The 23,342-nt window shown below is 41.7% G+C and overlaps 1 protein-coding gene across 1 annotated transcript in view; it reads left to right on the plus strand.

The window, feature by feature from the left end:
- The window catches only part of LOC124545788, a 110,126-nt gene that overhangs the window by 60,507 nt on the left and 26,277 nt on the right, over positions 1-23,342 (plus strand). Inside the window, exon 6 of the mRNA XM_047124735.1 lies at positions 7,540-7,695. Within this exon, the coding sequence (XP_046980691.1) occupies positions 7,540-7,695 (156 nt within the window). The remainder of the gene's footprint in view (positions 1-7,539; positions 7,696-23,342) is intronic.

The following is a 23,342-nucleotide window of genomic DNA, read 5'->3' on the forward strand; positions in this document are numbered from 1 at the left end:
ACAGGACAGTTTAGATGTTATGCAGTCGCAGGACGACCAAAAAAACAAAGACTGATCTTCTAGATGGCGCAATTTTTGTGTGGTTTAGTGCAAATAGCGAGAATGGCATGCCCAATTTCGTTCAGATATTGCAGGAAAACTCGATACGTTTAAACAAGAAATTTTCTATTGGTGATCCGAAATTACCAGCCAGCCAGGGTTACATGGAAAGATCGACATGAAATACGTCAGCTGCCAGTGACTGACGAGGATGGCTTTCTATCTGAAGACACTGTGACACACATAGAGGCAGCAACGCAGCTGGACAAAATAGTAGTTTATTTGGAATGCCAGGCAAAAACAACAACAACAACAAGCTGACGATACGCCTGCCTGACAGTAGTGCACATAAACGACGCACGAATCTGGCTGAAGAGAAACTTGATTGTTTCAGTGTATAAATATCGCCGTGATTTTTCAATATCTTATCAAAATTAGAGTGAATGTAATGCCTAATTTGTGTATTTATCTGAAAACAAATACAGGGTCTGTGTTTATGGTATTTAAGCAGTGTTATCATAATGTTTCTGAATTTTCGGATTATCCAGATTTTCGATGATCCGAATGACCTACGGTTCGATCTGGTCCAGATAATCGAGGTTGCACTGAGAAAATCGACAGATACCGAAGATACAGGTCTCAGGTAAGTGTGACATATCACGTGAGCGTGCACAGGCCATCATTGCAAAACTCAGATACAGAAAACTATGTGCACAGTAGGTGCCTGGAATGCTCCTGACATGAAACAGAGGAGGCTGGACGTCTGTCAACAATTCCTTTTGTATTACGAGCCTGAGAGTGATGGGTTCCTTAAGAATATTGTGACAGCTGATGAAAGCTGGGTTCACCATTTCATCGCGAAAACAGAAAGCATTAATGGAGTTCCGCCACAAAGGGTTACCGACGCCAAGAAAGTTCCAAACCATGCCATAAGCAGGCAAAGTCGAGCTCATAGTGTTGTGGGATATTCAAGGCGCTGTGTATTTGGAATTCATGCCTAAAGGCACCAGCTACACTCCGCAAGGTACTGCGAGACACTCAGGAAACAGAAAGCACGAATTCGAAGAGTTCAGCCACACATAGAGAGCCCTCTCCTTCAGCATGACAGTTCCAGATCACACATGAGCGCTGCGATATCCGCAACAATCCCACGCCTTAGGTTCACTGTCATCGATCATCCTCTATACTGTCCTGACTTAGCCTAGTCCGATTTTCATCTCTTTCGAAAACTTAAAGAAAACCTTCGAGGACTTCACTTTCATAATGATGAAGCTGTGCAAGCAAGATGAGATTGGGGCTCTGTCAACAGAGTCAGAAATTCTGCAGTAACAGTATCAACAAACTTATCTCCTGTTGGGAGAAATATTCTCGTTGCCAGCGTTACTTGTTGAGAAATAAACTTGTGGACAATAAAGATGCAGAATGTTAATAACGTTTGTTTTACACTGAAGCACCAAAGGAACTGGTAAAGGCCTGCGTATTCAAGTACAGAGATATGTAAACAGGCAGACTATGGCGCTGAGGTCGGCAACTCCTATACAAATATCTGGCACAGCTTTTAGATCGGTTATTAAAGTGCGCTTCATTTACAACGGCGGCCGAGTTTAGCTTCATTCTGCGCATATGACGTCACAAAACACAGTCAGCCAATGAACAGAGAACGACGTTGCCAGAGCTTGACTGCAGTGCAGACCATGGACGAGTGGCTTCAGTTTTAGAAACGTTCAGTCATAAATAAAGTAATTGAACAAAAGCAATGTCTTGATAGCAGACTTACTTTTATAGAAAGTTTGGAAAAAGCATTCTTTATACCAACTGCTTCATATTCTATTAATTAATTAAACCAAGCAAGCAATAAGCCTCCTAATTCAGGCAATAACAAGGAAAGGTGTTTGTATCATTCTCACGAACTGCTTTTTCACAATGAAGAACAGCAGTAATTGTTTATTTCCTATTGTACTTCGACGAAACGTGAATAATTCATAGTCATACCAACAGTGTTTGTCGGTATTTTTCGTGATATTCTAGAGTCCTCCAGGAGTTTACATGAATGATGAGCAGTGTTAGCGTAATGGTTAAGGTGTTTGACTGCTAAGCGTAAGGTTTTGATTTCAAACCTTGTTCGATGCTTAATAACAATATCGAAGTGTCTGTCTTCATGAATTTTATTCGTTTGAATGTAATTTTTTGAAATTTCTAGTTCTTTGTCTCTTCATTATAATCATAATAAGTTTTCGGGTTTTCTAATTTTGTCCTCCAATATTTCTTTTTACAGCAATTAAAAACAATGAAAAGGCACACACACAATATTCATGTTATCTGTTTTGTTTGTATATCTTCTCTTTCGCAGTCGCTGTTTTACTATTCATATTGAAATATATTCTTTGCGACAGTATTAAAAGTATTATTTAGAGCAGAATTTCGGCTCGTACGTTGCCTAGCTACTTGATTATCTGACACAATTCTTTGCTTCGCTGCTTTGGCAACATCATCATATTCAATGTTTTTGTCAACTGATCTATGTTTTGGCAAGTATTTGCTGTCCATCGTGACAAAAACAATTTTTTGTGCATTGCGCCTCACTGACAATAAATTTTAGTTTCTATGTTTTGTTACGTCCACAATTCAGTTTTGTGTACTTCGCCAATTTTGTTTTAATCAGAACTTTTTAGAAAAAAGCGAAAAGACTCTGGTATAAATAAAACTTTTATTACAGTCGCGAAAGACAGAATATTTCACAATATTACATACGACACCTATCTGGTACTTAAATTAAATGAGATATTGTTATACAGTAAATTTTATATGAAATTTAGGCATCTTGTCCACATTTCATTCTCAACATTGTGGCAATTAAAATCGACCATACGGAAAGTATACGCTATGGACTTATACCTCTGCAAACTCTTTAAAATTTCGTGCAATGGTTTACTACATTTAATGCTGCACAATAACTGTGTTGAACATCGAAACAAAATTAAGCCATTTATGGGGAGGGGGGGGGGGAGGTATCAGTCAAGAAGATGTGAAAAAACCAATTTTTGGGCCAAATAGTTCTTGTTAAATCGAATGATAAGTGTGTCAAAGCAGTCGGAACACCATGTGTCAGCACAGGCGAGCAGTGCAGTGATGACAAAATCGCGCACAGCGCGGAATGCGGGAAGCACGTCTCTGTAGCAGGGAAAGGGTTAATGCGGCCGTGGTGGCTTTCCTTCATAAACTCCGCGCTCCCCCCCCCCCCCCCCCCCCTTAAACGTAACTTTGCGAACTACACTATACTATGGCGCTGCTTCTCTTGGCGCGTGCGTCGTTTGCAACTGGCAACGCAGCGATCTCCCGCGACTGGGCGGGCATGCGCGAGCCGCCAAGATAAAAGAATTCAACTATACGGCTACAATGGCAGGCTACCATGATTTCAGTGACTTTGAACGTGGTGTTGTAGTCGACGCACGAGCGATGAGACACAGCATCTCAGTGGTAGCAATGAAGTAGGGATTTTTACGTACGACAGTAGTTAGTGGCTACATTGGGTGCACTCTTAAACAATTTTTGCAGAGACATTTTAGCGAGCATACCCACCCACCCGCAAAATAAGATATAAAAAATTAAATCAATAAAAAAATCATACAACAAACCCAAGATCGAGAAATTCGTTATCATTATTATTAGTTTTCTTCATTCCTTTATCTTTCAGTTTAATATAACCATCTTTACAAAATTGAAAGTCCCAGCTAGTTATTATTTTATTAAACTTTCTTGGTAAAATAATTTTAAATTTATTATCGAACTCGATACAAATTTTCTCCCCCCATATCTAGTTTTTAAACGTTCACAATCAGTAATGTAATACAGTCCATTTACTTCTAGCTCACTAATCTGTTTAAACAAATTAGAATTGCTTGCGTTACTTGGTTTCTTCAGCAGAGTACCCATTTATATAGAATAAAAAATAATAATATTAAAAATTTTCAACCATAATTCTGTTGTGAATCGTATGTCAAATTTTTCTTACCATACATTACTAAATATGCAATTGTGTATTTCGGAATTTTGTCATTAAAAGAGGCAACCCAATTTGCTTGTAGAATGAAGTTTTCACTCTACAGCAGAGTGTGCGCTGATATGAAACTTCTTGGCAGATTAAAACTGTGTGCCGGACGGAGACTCGAACTCGGGACCTTTGCTTTTCGCGGGCAAGTGCTCTACCGACTGAGCTACGCAAGCACGACTCACGCCCCCGCCTCACAGCTTTACTTCTGCCAGTATCTCGTCTCCTACCTTCCAAACTTTACAGAAGCTCTCCTGTGAACCTTGCAGAACTAGCACTCCTGGAAGAAAGGATATTGTCGAGACATGGCTTAGCCACACCCCCAGGCTGTGGCTAAGCCATGTCTCCGCAATATCCTTTCTTCCAGGGGTGCTTCTTCTGTAAGGTTCGCAGAAGAGCTTCTGTGAAGTTTGGAAGGTAGGAGACGAGGTACTGGCGGAATTAAAGCTGTGAGGCGGGGGCGTGAGTCGTGCTTGGGTAGCTCAGTCGGTAGAGCACTTGCCCGCGAAAGGCAAAGGTCCCGAGTTCGAGTCTCGGTCTGGCACACAGTTTTAATCTGCCAGGAAGTTTCAATTTGCTTGTAGTTTTCGGTGTAGCTAACACATTCGTTCTCCTATACATATTTATGACATATTAGGATAATTTTCAATAAAATTGAACGGACTCGCATTAACAGCGCCATTCAATTGCGTAGTTCTCTTAAATTCTAGGAAAGCGTCATACGCTTTTAGATAATTATTTGGTGGATGTAGATTCCACATTTCTTGAGGAAAAATTTCATTTCTTCCTTTTTTAACGTAGATATTCTGTAATTTAACATGATCGAATAAGAAAGAGTCCACTAACTGATTATTTCTCCTTATAGTCTGGAAAACAATTAATATGAAATAAGGCGTATCAAATTCTGCATAGTTATAGAAATTTGTATTATCTAACTCAAAATTTCTCTTTTCATCCAATCCAGCAATCTCTATAATTTATAGTTCAAAGAAAGTTATGGGAGTTTTCGGATTTTTAAGTCTATCTTACTCTAATTCAAGCAAGTATCCTGGTTCAAATTTAACCACAGAAACACGAATTTCCATCGATTCTACGACAATTTTTCCTTCTTTTGGAAGTGTTGTCACTTCTTCAACTCTAGCTTGGGTACGGTTTGCCCAACAAAGAATAGAATCTCCAACGCTTGACGACCATGTGAAAATTAGTGTTAATTCTCCTTCCCACACTGTTTCTTTATAATCTTTAAAAAATCCCCAAACAGTTCCAATGGATAAAGCACTTCATTTTACTTATTTTTTATCTTTCCATTATTAAGAATATGTCCTTCCATGGTTAGCTCATTGGCTAGAGTCGAAGTCAATCGAATAAGAGCTGATGAAGAAATAAATGGAAATTCTAATCTAGACACAATATTGTTTCCTTTCTTTATGGTGATGACATAAACAGTTTTGCTACATAATAATCAATTAATTTTTTTATTGGATTTACTATCATAATTTGGATAATCTGTATCATCAGTTCAAATAATACTGAAGTTCATGTATAATTGGGCATGATTAGGAGGAACCCAACGATCTCCAATATTTATATTAATCTCTATGTTCTTGTTGGGGAGATTCAATTTTTTATTTTTTTGTTTTCTCATTCATAGGGAATGAATAAAATTGTTAACTCTTGACTCTGTTCATAGCTGTCTCTGATTTATTTAAGAACAAAAAAATTAAGAAATTTCTAAAATAACTGTTACACAAGCAACATTAAAGTCAATCAAATTATCATTTTCATCGGTTATAGTAATTTCTAAACCTTGAATTGGATCAAAAATAGGAATATTTACAGGATACCATGGTTCGTGAATTATTGGCCCACCAAATCCATCACTAGGCTTGAATAAGGCAATAACATTAGTTTCTTGATAAAAATGATCAGTATGCTTTACAAATAAACCTAATTAAAGTTTATATTTATTAATTCGAATGGAATAATTTTAGGAACATCTTAAGGAACGGTCTTTTCATTAGCTTCAATAACTTGATTACTAAATCCTAGTACACTGCCAATACTACCTTTTATATGCATATAAAATTTTACATCACTCGCAATGACAACTCTGTTTAAAATTTCATCGGCTTTCATGTGAATATGAGGCTTCTTCGAATGAATAAATTTTTCCAAGTTTCCCAAATTAAACTGACCTGTTGGAATCTCTATTGTTTCTCAATTGCAGCAAAGTTTATTATTTTTCAGTGTGATGTTTGGAGTTAAAAAAGTTTAATAAAAACCGACTAATGCAACTTTACTATAGCTGTCCTGTATGGGTTCAGTAATTTTTCTTTTGAGAACAGATGACTTACCAGTCAATTGAAATACTCTACTCATTTATTATTAAAAATTTATTTAATTAAATGAAAACTGATTGGGAACCGAAAATAAGAATTCCAGAAAATAAATCAAATAACAAATATGTTGTATTCTCCAACAGTTTATTGGACGTAACTTCTTCTACAATACAGTAGCTGGCTGTACAATAGATGTAGGCGTCCGTCGATCTAGCCGGAGATGTGGTTCCTCTCGGTCGGCTGGTACTTCGATCGGCGGTGCAGTACAGCGGCTTCGGTGATATCTTCTCGGAGACTCTGCTATAGCGGTGCCATTAGCAGCGGACGAAGACTGGTCTGCCTTCGACCGGCCGGGCGTATATAGTGAGGTGGAGCCAATAGAAACCCGGCGTATAAATCCGTGGCCGGATATGTCGCGGCGACCTCTGCAAGGAAAGGTTCCTATTAATCGACTGGAATCTTCGGCGTGTTTACCTGATGTCTTCGCCTGTTTGGCTGTTGGTTTGTTTCCCTCAAATCGTGGCTGTTATGCGGTGCTGCCTGCCATGTAGGGGAACCCGATGGCAGGCAGTACAAAATATGGTAAACTTTTACCAAATTCATTATTAACAACAAACATGTTTTAATGATTATTGGCGAAAACAATGAGCCACGAACACTCTTCTGAATTTATACACTTCTGCTGGCCACCCCTTCGTACTCTTACGGATTTGTGGACAGCCCTGCAGGATTCATGGTCTCAGTTCCCTCCAGCACTACTTCAGACTTTAGTCGAGTCCATGCCACGTCGTGTTGAGGCACTTCTGTTTGCTCATGGGGACCCTAAACGATATCAGGCAGGTGTACCAGTTTCTTTTCTCTTCGGTTTTACACACTGTATAATCTTTTAGTTTTATTGGAACTTTAGTATTCGAATGTCACCATACTTTCTCCCGAGGAGCATTCGCGGCTGGAGCAGGAGAGCGATTAGGTGACAGAGTACATAGTACCCTCCGCCACGGCCGTTAAGATGTAAATTTAGTAATAATCTTGCAGGTTTGACAAAACGTGTAGTAACTCATGTTTGAGTGGCTGAGCTGGTGCACGTGTTACCTGGTACCGCGTTTGCTTCAGAGCGAGCGGCTGCCCGCGTCGGCGTTCAGCTGCGACTGGCCGGCCGCAGACGGCCGCTTCCGCCGGCTGCTGATCGTCTTCTGTGTCCGCTCCTCGCAGGCGCTCGCCATCCGCGTCTGCGGCCTCTACTCGCTGTCCAGGGAGACGCTGCTCCAGGTGAGCGCCACTCTCTCCGTAGACTAGTTACGTCGCCTCTCGTGAACCGTTTATTGCTTTCAGCAGCACTGTTCATTGGGCACGCAATTCAACCACGTAAATATTTAACTTATCATAATTCTTACTGGTAGAAGCCGACCTCGGAGAAGATCAGTTTGGATTCCGTAGAAATGTTGGAACACGTGAGGCAGTACTGACCCTACGACTTATCTTAGAATAGATTAAGGAAAGGCAAACCTACGTATCTAGCATTTGTAGACTTAGAGAAAGCTTTCTCTTTCAAATTCTGAAGGTGGCAGGGGTAAAATACAGGGAGCGACAGGCTATTTTCAATTTGTACAGAAACCAGATCGCAGTTATAAGAGTCGAGGGGCATGAAAGGGAAGCAGCGGTTGGGAAGGGAGTGAGATAGGGTTGTAGCATATCCCCGATGTTATTCAATCTGTATACTGAGCAAGCAGTTAAGGAAACAAAAGAAAAATTGGGAGTAGGAATTAAAATCCATGGAGAAGAAATAAAAACTTTGAGGTTCGCCGATGACATTGTAATTCTGTCAGAGACAGCAAAGGACTTGGAAGAGCATTTGAACGGAATGGACAGTGTCTTGAATGGAGGATATAAGATGAACATCAACAAAAGCAAAACGAGGATAATGGAATGTAGTCTAATTAAATCGGGCGATGCTGCCGGAATTGGATTAGGAAATGAGACGCTTAAAGTAGTAAATGAGTTTTGCTATTTGGGGAGCAAAATAACTGATGATGGTCGAAGTAGAGAGGATATAAAATGTAGACTAGCAATGGCAAGGAAAGCGTTTCTGAAGAAGAGAAATGTGTTAACATCGAGTATAGATTTAAGTGTTAGGAAGTCTTTTCTGAAAGTATTTGTATGGAGTGTAGCCATGTATGGAAGTGAAACATGAACGATAAATAGTTTAGACAAGAAGAGAATAGAAGCTTTCGAAATGTGGTGCTACAGAAGAATGCTGAAGATTAGATGGGTAGATCACATAACTAACGAGCAGGTATTGAATAGAATTGGAGAGAAGAGCAATTTGTGGCACAACTTGACTAGAAGAAGGGATCAGTTGGTAGGACATGTTCTGAAGCTTCAAGGGATCACCAATTTAGTATTGGAGGGAAGCGAAGAGGGTAAAAATCGTAGAGGGAGACCAAGAGATGAATACACTAAACAGTTTCAGAAGGATGTAGGTTGCAATAGGTACTGGGAGATGAAGAAGCTTGCACAGCACAGAGTAGCATGGAGAGCTGCATCAAACCAGTCTCTGGACTGAAGACCACAACAACAATACTTACTGAAGCAAAAACTTAGTTTTTTAAAATAAATTACTATTAAAGAACTAGTAAAGCAGTTTAATGCAGCATCTATTGAAATTGGTATTTGACTTCTCGGTCAGATGCAAAAAATAAGGGTTTCAGTTTCGTTGGGCATTCAACTAGAGGTTGAATGCCCAAAAATGCGAAATAGGGAATGAAAACATTTTTAAAGCTGAATCTATGAAAATTTATATTTGTCTTCTCGGTTAGAAATAAGTAAAATACGCGTTTCAGCGTTTTCGGAAATCAGTCATTAAAGGGGTGAAAGTGTTTATGGAAATATATCATTATGAAAGCATTTTTGAATCTAAATATATGAGAAATCGAATGTATCTTCACAGTTAAACACAAAAAATTACGAGTAAATGTTTCACTGTTTTTGGAAATTCAACCTCTGGAGGGGGGTGAAATAGGTGATGAAAATTTTTTTTGGAAATATATTGTTATACTGAATAAGTTTTAAAGCTAAATCAATGAAAATTGGTGTCAGACCTCTCTGTTAGAAATGTGTATTAGGGGACGAAAGTTTCTATAGAATTGTTGCCACAGGAAGCCAAAAGGCAGGATTAACGAAAAAACTCCTGTTCCAGCTACCACAATCACTTTTTGGTCAAAAGCACATTCGGCAAAGACCATGCTTCTATGGCCTTAATTAGCGTACAACGTTTAGAAGGTGTTGCAGGTCGTGAACTAAGTCAATGAAAGCCATTTAACAGTCATCACGACAAATTGGCATAGAAAAAGCAACAGTTCTTTAACAGATTCATTTTTGTGTGGTCTAATATATGTTTATAAAATTATTTTTGTTGTAATTGCTACCCAGACTCGTGCGAAGCAGCGGGCGCCAAGATAGTTTACAATAATATTAGACAAGTCATCTATATATGCTGTCTCATCTTGATGTCTCAAAATAGCTTTTTGTCCACCACAGAAAAAAAAATATCAAGCAGATGTCGCTTACCTGCTACCTACCAGGGGACACTAAAACCATGATGTCTTTCTTGTAGCTTTGTTCGTTATGATGGTATAAACAGCACTCCGTCTTTTTTAAATAATGCTCTAGACTTTTATTCGGTAATCCACCTTCTCTCTTCAAGATCTATCCACTAACTTTGGAGTTACACCTCTCTAAACAATCGTGGTTTTTCGCTGGATCAATAACGTGTGTTCTTGGAATTTATCTGTTCTTCGTCTGAGAATGAACACTCACCACTCGTCTATGCACGGGGAAGTCAGCGCTCGGGCAGTCGCACGTCGCACCGGCATTCCATATACTACTGTTTGGTTGGCACTGAGGCGTACCCTCCGATGCTATCCGTACAAAATCCATCGGCATCATGAACTGTTACCTGGCGATTTAGTGAAGCGGAGGGCATTTGCAGTGTGGGCGTTTCAAAAGATGGCGGAAGATGATTGGTTGAGTAACGTGTTGTGGACCGACGAAGCTCATTTCACGCTCCGAGGATCTGTCAACGCCCACAACTGCAGAATTTGGGCTACCGAAAATCCTAGAACTGTCGTGGAAACTCCATTGCAGGGTATGGGTTGGGTTTACCACATCTACCATTATCGGGCCTTTTTTCTTCGAGGAAATGCTTCTTCTGGTTTTGTAACTGCTACCGTGACGGGTGAGAGGTACGCCGATATGTTACAGAATCGCATCATCCACAGCCTGGCTGATAAACACCTGCTGGAACGTACGATGTTTATGCAGGATAGCGCTCCACCCCATATTACTAGACGCGTGAAAGATCTCCTGCGCGCGTCGATGGTGATGATCGTGTGCTCAGCCGCCACTTTCGTCATGCTTGGCTTCCCAGGTCCCCAAACCTCAGTCCATGCGATTATTGGTTTTGGGGTTACCTGAAGTCGCAAGCGTATCGTGATCGACCGACATCTCTAGGGATGCTGAAAGACAACATCCGACGCAAATGCCTCACCATAACTCCCGACATGCTTTACAGTGCTGTTCACAACATTATTCCTCTTCTACAGTTATTGTTGAGGAATGGACAGTGGACATATTGAGCATTTCCTGTAAAGAACATCATCTTTGCTTTGTCTTACTTTGTTATGCTAATTATTGCTGTTCTGATCAGATGAAGCGCCATCTGTCGGACATTTTTTGAACTTTTTTATTTTACTTGTTCTAATAAAACCCCATTCATTCCAAGCATGTGTGTCAATTTGTACTTCTCTATCTACATTATTCCGTGATTTATTCAGTTTTCAAATTTATACTGACTTTTTGATCATCCGGCACTTTATAAGGGTGGAAATGGTGATGTATTAGAATGCGATGTGCATAGGTTTTAGGAACGCCAAATTCCTGTTCAAGCTGATGCGAGCTCACATGCGGAATCATTGAAACAGAATTGGGAATAGTAACTTCGGCGGCTTCGTCTATGTTTCTACGATTGCGTTGATTGGGGCTAAAACTTCCCGTTTCCTGAAGCGTCACAACAGGCCAAGAAACCGTCTGTCGGGAGGTCGGTTCTTGTCAAGATATCGCTCTCTTGTAGTTCCTCTACCTGAGTAGCGTTAAGCCTGCCTTCAGCCTCATTAAAAGAAAAGTGATTATCATACAGTTCTCTGTTAAGGACTGCAGTTACTGCTAACAAAATTTCGTTTGAAGGTACCAAAGTACATTACTAAAGTCCGTCTGCTGAGCAGAGTGCTAACGTGCTTGCCTCCCATGCAGTGGGCCTGGGTTCGATTCCTGGTGGGGAAGGAAATTTTCTCGTGGAATGGGTGTTGTGTTCTCCTCATTTTCACTTCATCCCCATCCCCCGCACGCACGTCGCCAAATGTGGCGTCGACTGAAATAAGACTTGCACTCGGCGGCCGAACTTCCCCGATGGAGCATCCCGACCAACAATGCCATACGATAATTTCATTTCATTTTTACTTTACTACATGTGCCAGTCTTGTAAATGAGAAAACATTATTGCAGTTACTGTTCTGGTAACTTCCTTTCTCCATAGATGAGTTTGCATTTGTACGTTCTCTTCGCCGGTGTACATTGTAAACCTTCAACTGAAGATCGCTAACTGAATAACCTGTGTCCATTTTCCTTGTTTCCATTTGTTTACTGTCAACTCCAGCAAGTGGACGAGTTACGTTTGGGCGAGTACCTGCAATGAGAGGTGGCGCAGTGGTTAGCACACTGGATACGCATTCGGAGAACGACGGTTCAAACCCGGGTCCGAGTTTTCCGTGATTTCCTAAATCGCTTCAGGCAACTGCCGAGATGGTTCCTCTGAAAGAGCTTGTGCTTCGTCTCTAATGACCTCCTTGATGATGAGACGTTAAACAGTAATCTACTCCTGCAATGCGTTCTAGTCAGTTTTGTATTAAGTTTGTAATAACGTCATGCTTATGTGACTGGTACCATGTGATACTTCTGTGAACAGGTCTCGAGCAGACGAAGTGGATAACGGAGTAAAAAACATGAGCTGTCACTTAATAGAGAAGTATTACTGTTCATATCTTCGTAAAGAACAAAATCACAAGAAAGCTAACCATCTGAGTTCATGGCCCCTGGTATATTTTTTACTTACTTGTGGACAACAAGTTATTTGGGGCGGCAGAGATAAATGTGGCACCCTGTGGATACCTAACATCAAGTGTTTGTGGGTTAAGTTCACGATACCTACAAAACCGGCCACCACCAATCACTGGTTTTTGTGTCCACTGCTATCCTTCGTTTCCATCTTGTGCACTATAGTGGTTCTGTGGTGGTAACTGTTGTGGCTGTGGTGATAATAACTGTTTTTTGAAGCGGTCGTCGTCACATCGTGGTGGTCACTGGGACATCAACTGTCTCTTTCACATCGATGTATGCCTGATGAAAAAAAGTGAAGCGCCCAGAAGACATGGTTGGATGTCAGTGTAGCATCGTTCATATGCACACCATCGGCGGGTACGTAAATGATGCAATCCTCTGTGACAGGTAGAACGACCAATATAGTACGTTAATGTTGGTCTTCTATAATGTTGTTACGTGGGCTCGTAGGGTTTAATATAAGGGGCGCGAACAGAGTCACATGTTGAGTAATGACTGTGAAGGACATGGAGATGCCCCATACTAGTGTGAGACAGAGTTATCAGCACATGGGAGGGAGTGAAAGTGGCCTCACTGTGCATCTCTATTTGGCCAGCTGGTCGAAACGTGCAGTATCCAGATTTGTGGGGCATTCGTATGTGACAGTGGCCCACTGCTGAGATGCATGAGAATGTGAAGGCAGGCATACTTGTCGTCAAGATTCCGGTCAACTACATCTGACACCACAAGGGGGTATCGCCATATTGTGCACCAAGTACATGGTAACCTCCAAGCATGTGCGCCTGCCATCCGAGAACAAGGCTAAGCACTATCGGTTGGAGATTAGCAACAACCAGACTAGGCAATTATCGTCAGATGTGTAGGCTGCCGTCAGCATCACAATACAAACCTCTGCGTCTAGAGTGGTGCTGTGACTGGGAAGCAAGGATTGCTGATGAATGGCGTCACATCGTGTTCAGAGATGAATTCTGAACTACAGTGGATGGCCATAGTCAGTGAGTATTGCGGGGAGCTGTGGAGAGGTCCCATACTTTCAATGTTTTGGAGAAGCGCAACTGTGTTGCTGCTGGCGCCATGGTGAGGAGAGTCACCAGGTACGATTTCAGGTGTCACCTGGTAGTGATTAAGGGCACTACGACAGCACACCGATACGTTGCGTACTTACAGCGTCTTCACGTGTTACCTCTCATACGAGAGTATCGTGGCTCCATTTTTCAATGGGACAATGATCCACAGGTGGCGCATATATCTAAGAAGAACTGTTTGCGTGATGTTGAGGTACTCTCTTTGCTAGCAAGATTACCAGATCAGTCCCTGGTAGAACATACACTGAAGAGCCAAAGAAACTGGTACACCAGCAATTCTGTATAGGGCCCCCGAAAGCACGCAGAAGTGCCGCAAAACGACGTGGTATGGACTCGACTAACGTCTGGAGTAGTGCTGGAGGAAACTGACACCATGAATCCGACAGGGCTGTCCCTAAATCCGTAAGAGTACGAGGTGGTGAAGATCTCTTCTGAACAGTACGTTCAAAGCGTACCAGATATGCTGGGAAGTTTGGCGGCCAGGGGAAATGTTTAAACCCAGAAGAGTGTTCCTGGAACCACTCTGTAGCAGTTCTGGACGTGTGGTATGTCGCAGTGTCCTACTGGAACTGCCCAAGTCCGTCGGAACGCACAATGGATATGAATGGATGCAGGTGATCAGACAGGATGCTTACGTATATGTGCCGGCCGAAGTGACCGTGCGGTTAAAGGCGCTGCAGTCTGGAACCGCAAGACCGCTACGGTCGCAGGTTCGAATCCTGCCTCGGGCATGGATGTTTGTCATGTCCTTAGGTTAGTTAGGTTTAACTAGTTCTAAGTTCTAGGGGACTAATGACCTCAGCAGTTGAGTCCCATAGTGCTCACAAGGGAACCTCCCCATCGCACCCCCCTCAGATTTAGTTATAAGTTGGCACATTGGATAGGCCTTGAAAAACTGAACACAGATCAATTGAGAAAACAGGAAGAAGTTGTGTGGAACTGTGAAAAAATAAGCAAAATATACAAACTGAGTAGTTTATGGGAAGATAGGCAACATCAAGGACACTGGGATTGCAGGAGCGCCGTGGTCTCGTGGTAACGTGAGCAGCTGCGGAACGAAAGGTTCTTGGTTCAAAGCTTCCATCGAGTGAAAACTTTTAATTTTTTATTTTCAGTTTATGTGACAAACTTATGTTTTCATCACTTTTTTGGGAGTGATTATCACATCCACAAGAAAACCTAAATCGGGCAAGGTAGAAGAATCTTTTTACCCATTCGCAAAGTGTACAAGTTAGGTGGGTCGACAACATATTCCTGTCATGTGACGCACATGCCGTCACCAGTGTCGTGTAGAATATATCAGATGTGTTTTCTGTGGAGGAATCGGTTGACCTATGACCTTTCGATCAAATGTTTTCGGTTCCGATTCGAGAGGCACGTCCTTTCGTCTACTAATCGCACGGTTTTGCGATGCGGTCGCAAAACAGACACTAAACTTATTACAGTGAACAGAGACGTCAATGAACGAACGGACAGATAATAACTATGCAAAAATAAAGAAAGTAAAATTTTCACTTGTGCGAAGACGTGAACCAAGGACCCCTCCTTCTGCAGCTGCTCACGCTACCACGAGACCACGGCGTTCCTCAGCTCCCGTGCTCCTTGATGTTGCCTATGTGTCCCATGGACTACTCAGTTTGTATATTTTGCTTATTTTTTCACAGTTTCACACAACTTCTTCCTGTTTTCTCAATTGATCTGTGTTCGGTTTATCAAGGTCTATCCACTGTGCCAAGTTATAACTAAATCTGAGGGGTTGCGATGGGGAGGTTCCCTTGTCAGAGCCATTTGAACCTTACGTATATGTCACCTACCAGAGTCATATCTAGACGTACCAAGGGTCCCATATAACTCCAACTGCACACGCCCCACACCATTACAGAGTCTACATCAGCTTGAACACTCCCCTGCTGACATCAGGGTCCATGGATTCTTGAGGTTGTCTCCATAAACCGCACACGACCGTTCGCTCGATACAATTTGAAACGAGACTCATCCGACCAAGCAATATGTTTCCACTCATCAACAGTCCAATGTCGGTGTTGACGGGTCCAGGCGAGGCGCTGCTACTGTCGCAGGTTCGAATCCTGCCTGGGGCATGGATGTGTGTGATGTCCTTAGGTTAGTTAGGTTTAAGTAGCTTTAAGTCTAGGGGACTGATGACCTCAGATGTTAAGTCCCATAGTGCTTAGAGCCATTTGAACCAGGCGAGGCGTAAAGCTTTCTGTCGTGCAGCCATCAAGGGTACACAAGTGGGCCTTCGGTTCCGAAAGGTAATATCGATGGTGTTTCTTTGATTGGTTCACACGTTGACACTTGTTGACGGTCCAACATTGAAATCTGTAGCAATTTGCGGAAGGGTTGCACTTCTGTCACGTTGAACGATTCTCTTCAGTCGTCGTTGGTTCCGTTCCTGCAGATTCTTTTTCCAGCCCCAGCGATGTCGGAGATTTGATGTTTTACTGGATTCCTGATATCCATGGTACACTCGTGAGATGCTCGCACGGGAAAATCCCCGCTTCACCCCTGCCTTGGGGATGCTGTGTTTCATCGCTCGTGCGCCGACTATAACACCATGTTCAGACAATTGTTATCTTATACATCTACATCTACATCTATACTCCGCGAGCCACCTTACGGTGTGTGGCGGAGGGTACTTATTGTACCACTATCTGATCCCCCCTTCCCTGTTCCATTCACGAATTGTGCGTGGGAAGAACGACTGCTTGTAAGTCTCCGTATTTGCTCTAATTTCTCGGATCTTTTCGTTGTGATCATTACGCGAGATATATGTGGGCGGTAGTAATATGTTGCCCATCTCTTCCCGGAATGTGCTCTCTCGTAATTTCGATAATAAACCTCTTCGTATTGCGTAACGCCTTTCTTGAAGTGTCCGCCACTGGAGCTTGTTCAGCATCTCCGTAACGCTCTCGCGCTGACTAAATGTCCCCATGACGAATCGCGCTGCTTTTCGCTGGATCATGTCTATCTCTTCTATTAATCCAACCTGGTAAGGGTCCCATACTGATGAGCAATACTCAAGAATCGGACGAACAAGCGTTTTGTAAGCTACTTCTTTCGTCGATGAGTCACATTTTCTTAGAATTCTTCCTATGAATCTCAACCTGGCGCCTGCTTTTCCCACTATTTGTTTTATGTGATCATTCCACTTCAGATCGCTCCGGATAGTAACTCCTAAGTATTTTACGGTCGTTACCGCTTCCAATGATTTACCACCTATGGCATAATCGTACTGGAATGGATTTCTGCCCCTATGTATGCGCATTATATTACATTTATCTACGTTTAGGGAAAGCTGCCAGCTGTCGCACCATGCATTAATCCTCTGCAGGTCCTCCTGGAGTACGTACGAGTCTTCTGATGTTGCTACTTTCTTGTAGACAACCGTGTCATCTGCAAATAGCCTCACGGAGCTACCGATGTTGTCAACTAAGTCATTTATGTATATTGTAAACAATAAAGGTCCTATCACGCTTCCCTGCGGTACTCCCGAAATTACCTCTACATCTGCAGATTTTGAACCGTTAAGAATGACATGTTGTGTTCTTTCTTCTAGGAAATCCTGAATCCAATCACAAACCTGGTCCGATATTCCGTAAGCTCGTATTTTTTTCACTAAACGTAAGTGCGGAACCGTATCAAATGCCTTCCTGAAGTCCAGGAATACGGCATCAATCTGCTCGCCAGTGTCTACGGCACTGTGAATTTCTTGGGCAAATAGGGCGAGCTGAGTTTCACATGATCTCTGTTTGCGGAATCCATGTTGGTTATGATGAAGGAGATTTGTATTATCTAAGAACGTCATAATACGAGAACACAAAACATGTTCCATTATTCTACAACAGATTGACGTAAGCGAAATAGGCCTATAATTATTCGCATCTGATTTATGACCCTTCTTGAAAATGGGAACGACCTGCGCTTTCTTCCAGTCGCTAGGTACTTTACGTTCTTCCAGCGATCTACGATAAATTGCTGATAGAAAGGGGGCAAGTTCTTTAGCATAATCACTGTAGAATCTTAAGAGTATCTCGTCTGGTCCGGATGCTTTTCCGCTACTAAGTGATAGCAGTTGTTTTTCAATTCCGATATCGTTTATTTCAATATTTTCCATTTTGGCGTCCGTGCGACGGCTGAAGTCAGGGACCGTGTTACGATTTTCCGCAGTGAAACAGTTTCGGAACACTGAATTCAGTATTTCTGCCTTTCTTCGGTCGTCCTCTGTTTCGGTGCCATCGTGGTCAACGAGTGACTGAATAGGGGATTTAGATCCGCTTACCGATTTTACATATGACGAAAACTTTTTAGGGTTCTTGTTTAGATTGTTTGCCAATGTTTTATGTTCGAATTCGTTGAATGCTTCTCTCATTGCTCTCTTTACGCTCTTTCTCGCTTCGTTCAGCTTTTCCTTATCAGCTATGATTCGACTACTCTTAAACCTATGATGAAGCTTTCTTTGTTTCCGTAGTACCTTTCGTACATGATTGTTATACCACGGTGGATCTTTCCCCTCGCTTTGGACCTTAGTCGGTACGAACTTATCTAAGGCGTACTGGACGATGTTTCTGAATTTTTTCCATTTTTGTTCCACATCCTCTTCCTCAGAAATGAACGTTTGATGGTGGTCACTCAGATATTCTGCGATTTGTGCCCTATCACTCTTGTTAAGCAAATATATTTTCCTTCCTTTCTTGGCATTTCTTATTACACTTGTAGTCATTGATGCAACCACTGACTTAGGATCACTGATACCCTCTTCTACATTCACGGAGTCGAAAAGTTCCGGTCAATTTGTTGCTATGAGGTCTAAAACGTTAGCTTCACGAGTTGGTTCTCTAACTATCTGCTCGAAGTAATTCTCGGACAAGGCAGTCAGGATAATGTCACAAGAGTCTCTGTCCCTGGCTCCAGTTCTGATTGTGTGACTATCCCATTCTATACCTGGTAGATTGAAGTCTCCCCCTATTACAATAGTATGATCACGAAACTTCTTCACGACGTTCTGCAGGTTCTCTCTGAGGCGCTCAACTACTACGGTTGCTGATGCAGGTGGTCTATAGAAGCATCCGACTATCATATCTGACCCACCTTTGATACTTAACTTAACCCAGATTATTTCACATTCGCATTCGCTAATAACTTCACTGGATATTATTGAATTCTTTACTGCTATAAATACTCCTCCACCATTGGCGTTTATCCTATCCTTGCGGTATATATTCCATTCTGTGTCTAGGATTTCGTTACTGTTCACTTCCGGTTTTAACCAACTTTCCGTTCCTAATACTATATGCGCACTATTTCCTTCAATAAGAGATACTAATTCAGGAACCTTGCCCTGGATACTCCTGCAGTTTACCAATATTACGTTAACTTTTCCTGTTTTTGGTCTCTGAGGACGGACGTTCTTTATCAACGATGATAATGTCCTCTCTGGTAAGCCGTCAGGTATTTTATCGTTTCGCCCAAGGGGGGGGTCCCTCTAACCTAAAAAACCCCCGTGTGCACGCCACACGTACTCTGCTACCCTAGTAGCTGCTTCCGGTGTGTAGTGCACGCCTGACCTGTCTAGGGGGGCCCTACAGTTCTCCACCCAATAACGGAGGTCGATGAATTTGCAACCATTATAGTCGCAGAGTCGTCTGAGCCTCTGGTTTAGACCCTCCACACGGCTCCAAACCAGAGGACCGCGATCGACTCTGGGCACTATGCTGCAGATATTAAGCTCAGCTTGCACTCCGCGTGCGATGCTGGTTGTCTTCACCAAATCAGCCAGCCGCCGGAAGGAACCAAGGATGGCCTCAGAACCCAAGCGGCAGGCGTCATTCGTTCGCCTATCGCATCGCCCTACTCTGCCTGTTTACAAATCTCTGTATTTGAATACGCATGCCTATACCAGTTTCTTTGGCGCTTCAGTGTAGCTCAGGCCTCAACTCCGCCGCAGCGCCAGTATCCGGGATTATTGAGGGACCAGTTTCAACAGTTTCGGGCCAGCTTGCCTCAGAAGAGAACACAACGGCTTCCCGTCGGAAATCAGTGTATGTATTCAGGCCAGAGGGGATGCAACGTCATACTGATAAGTGGTCCTAAACGGCCATGTTCCTTGCAAATCTGACTGTTTAGTAATCTTTGGAATAACATCTCATATCGCCTATTCGTTCCCTCCTCCTCTTCTGAGTGTTTCACTTCTTTTGTTAAGCAGTGTATTTTTCAACTGAAAAATTCGAGTGTGTTCTATAATTTTCTCGAGCTTCTACGAATATTCCCAGTTGTTGTCGAATGTTCTGGAATATTCTCGAGTGCTGTAAAATACGATTTGGAAACGGCAAGTACAACATACCCAAAAAAGTGTATCCTCTTATAGAAACTACGTAAAAGAAGAACGATTGTGTGAATGAATGGTTTTAGAAACAAAAACAAAAGACATAGCTTAAAAAAACAAATCAGCGAATACTGAATATGATACCAGAGGAAAAAACTTTAAATCCATTCATACAATGCTGAACCGAGACGAAAGCGTATATTTCCCAAAATAATTTCTGATTTCGCTCACATTTCGCTGTATGCTCTCGCACTAAATTCCGAAATACCATCACAGAACCGGGAAGATTAACCGAAAAAGAAAAAGACACGTCAGTTATTCATACCGAGGATATCACTCATTTCAGCTAACTTACCATTCAGCTTTGAAAGGTTCCAATTTCGCACAAGATTAGTGTACATTATGCATGTCAATAAAATAAAAGGACAAATATTCCAATGTTGCCGAGTGAACTTAAAAGTAATGTGTTTCACGAATGGACAGAATTACGTAGCGTGTTTGCCTGTTGGTCAACCACAAGCCGGAAGCGAAATATCAAATGTAGTTGATAGTAATATACTTAGTAAGTTAGATGCTACATAATGATATGATAGGAGTCTCTTTCCAATTCAGAAATTAAATTAAAAAAAAAAGGACCAAGAGAAGTGGATCCTTTTCAGCAAGTACAACAACAAAACATAATTCAAACTACAACAACAAATTCACACTTAACGAACACATACAGAGTGTCACACTACAAAGTATAAATATCTATGGAGTGAGCATTCGGATGTGCAGAACGAGAATTCTGTCCGCAACATCTGCTGCAGCACAAGCCACGTGATTTTGGGACCGTATAGCCCCTAGCAAATTTTGATTGTTATTACTTCGTTGCTACGGATAGATCAACTTCAGAAGTACCGTGAAACTTTGCATACGTGTTTTACAGACATCTTTACCAATTTGACACAAGGAACTGAAGTTGCCTTAAAGATGTGAAGAGAAATGGTATTGCGCATTTTCGTCACCGCATCATAGCTCAGATTCCACTTTATTTACGGATTTTCAGTAACGGAATAAGAAGTGACAGCCAACAATATTTTTTCACGTTTTCTGTGATAGGCCCTATTTATTCATATCGTCGAATCTCTGTTCTAATTAATTATGTTACAATGACACTGCAGACGACGCCAAAGTGTCAGGAAAAGACAATGCATTTGTAGGTACGAAATTGTTACAGTAAATAAGGTAAGCAATCTGGACTACAACATTTTCCGCCATCTCTTCAGGAAAGTAAAACCATGTGCTTTACACAAAAAATTAAAAATACAAGATCAATGGTCGAATTTTGAAGTAATAAAAGAACTGACAACCATCAATACTTTTTTTCACGTTTTCTATTGCAGTGATTCATACTGTCGAGACTGTTCTAATTCATTACGTTACAAAGACACTATACAGAAGCTATCTCATGCACAAATACTAACAAGTCGACAATTATTCAACTACAAGAAAAAACGAAAATTAGTTACAAACTGCGGCGTGCACACTTAATTCAGCATGTAAACATCACTACAGATATTCGAATTTAGGTTATGACATGTTCGATATGCCTGCCATCATTGGCGATGATGTCGCGCAGACGAATAGCGAAATCCTGTACGACCAGCTGAAGTATCGGAACATCGATGCTGTCGATGACTTCCTGAATGGCTGTTTTCAGCTCAGCAATGGTTTTCGGGTTATTGCTGTACACCTTGTCTTTAAGATAGCCCCAAAAAGGAGTAGCATGTGTTCAGATCCGGGGAATATGACGGTCAATCGAGGCCAATGCCAATGGCCTCTGGGTAACAGAATGTGGTCTTCAAAGTCTCCAGGTCATCACACATCTCGTGCTTCGGTGGGATCGAGTTCCGCCTTGCATGAACTACATCTTCTCGAAATTAGGGTCACTTTGGATAACGTACCATTCGGTAGTCACGGTCCCATCAAGGGGTGTCGCACAGATTATTCTGTGGCTGGACATTGCATACCACACAGTCACCCATCGAGGTGAAAAGACTTCTCGATGGTGAAATGCGAATTCTCAGTCCCCCAAATCCGCCAGTTTTGCTTACTGACGTACCCCTCCAAAAGAAAGTGGGCTTCGTCGCTAAACCACACCATACATGCGGATACTAATTCCCATCATGCCCCGCTGCCGGCCGTCCAGCTTGAACGTTCTAACGGAAACCGTTCAGAAGTTATGACTATTTTATTTCATATAGTTCAATAATAGTCACCCTGCAGGTGCACACAAGATTTGAGAACCTGCATAAATTGGAGGAATTAATCAGGCTATCATGTATAAATTTTTGTCTGCATATTAACATTACCTTCATACTGACTGGGTTTACTCAGACAGGCTTCCAAATTTGCCTAGTATTAACACTTGTCTCAAAAACACATAGCCCTAAAATCGCAGAAATTGGCTCTACAATACAAGGCTTTTTAATAACATGCCTCGATATTTTTCAACGTACCAAGTGCCTCATATCAATATGACATTTACAGTGGTACATTTGTTATACATACCTGTGAAAAGGCACTGGTCCTCGTTTCACATACTTCTATTTACATCCGTAGCAACGACAATACATAGTTGTTACTAAAACTCAAAAATACAGAAACGTACATGAAACAAGACGAATAGTGCAATATTCAAGTTTCGATACTACCGCAAATTGTAGACAATCAACGTCGTTCCAAAATCACGTAACTAGCCCGGTATGATGTTGAGAAAATGCTTAGTAGACTATGCTCACTCCATAGATATATATACTCTAAGTGTTATATGCACAATGCAAGCACTCTGTCCGTCTTAGCGCCATGGTGCAGTGGTTAGCACACTGGATTCGCATTCAGGGTCACGACGGTTCCATTCCGCGTTCGGCCATTGTGATGGATTCACCCCATTGAAAAAATAATTATCAAAATCTAAACTGTGAAGTTACCCAAAATTCTAGTGGGAAAACCAAACTATTTGTTATATTTCTCAATTGGTCAAAACTTCACTTTATTTATGAACTGAAAAACTGACTGTTTACGAGGAACTGCTCTAAAAATAACCTGTCAACAAAATTGTGCATATACCACCCGAAAATTCAAAAACATCAAAGACAATATCGGACAGAATTTAGGAAAGGTGACAAAATTGCGTGATTTGCATACAACACTGTTAATAATTACATTAACACATGAGGGGGGGGGGGGGAGGATTCAAGGATTCACCATACATCTACTCACTTTTGAGTATAACCAGCAGCTCTCAATACTACGACTCGTAGCTATGTAATATA

This window comes from Schistocerca americana, chromosome 8 (assembly GCF_021461395.2).
Source record: "Schistocerca americana isolate TAMUIC-IGC-003095 chromosome 8, iqSchAmer2.1, whole genome shotgun sequence".
Classification (NCBI taxonomy): Eukaryota; Metazoa; Arthropoda; class Insecta; order Orthoptera; family Acrididae; genus Schistocerca; species Schistocerca americana.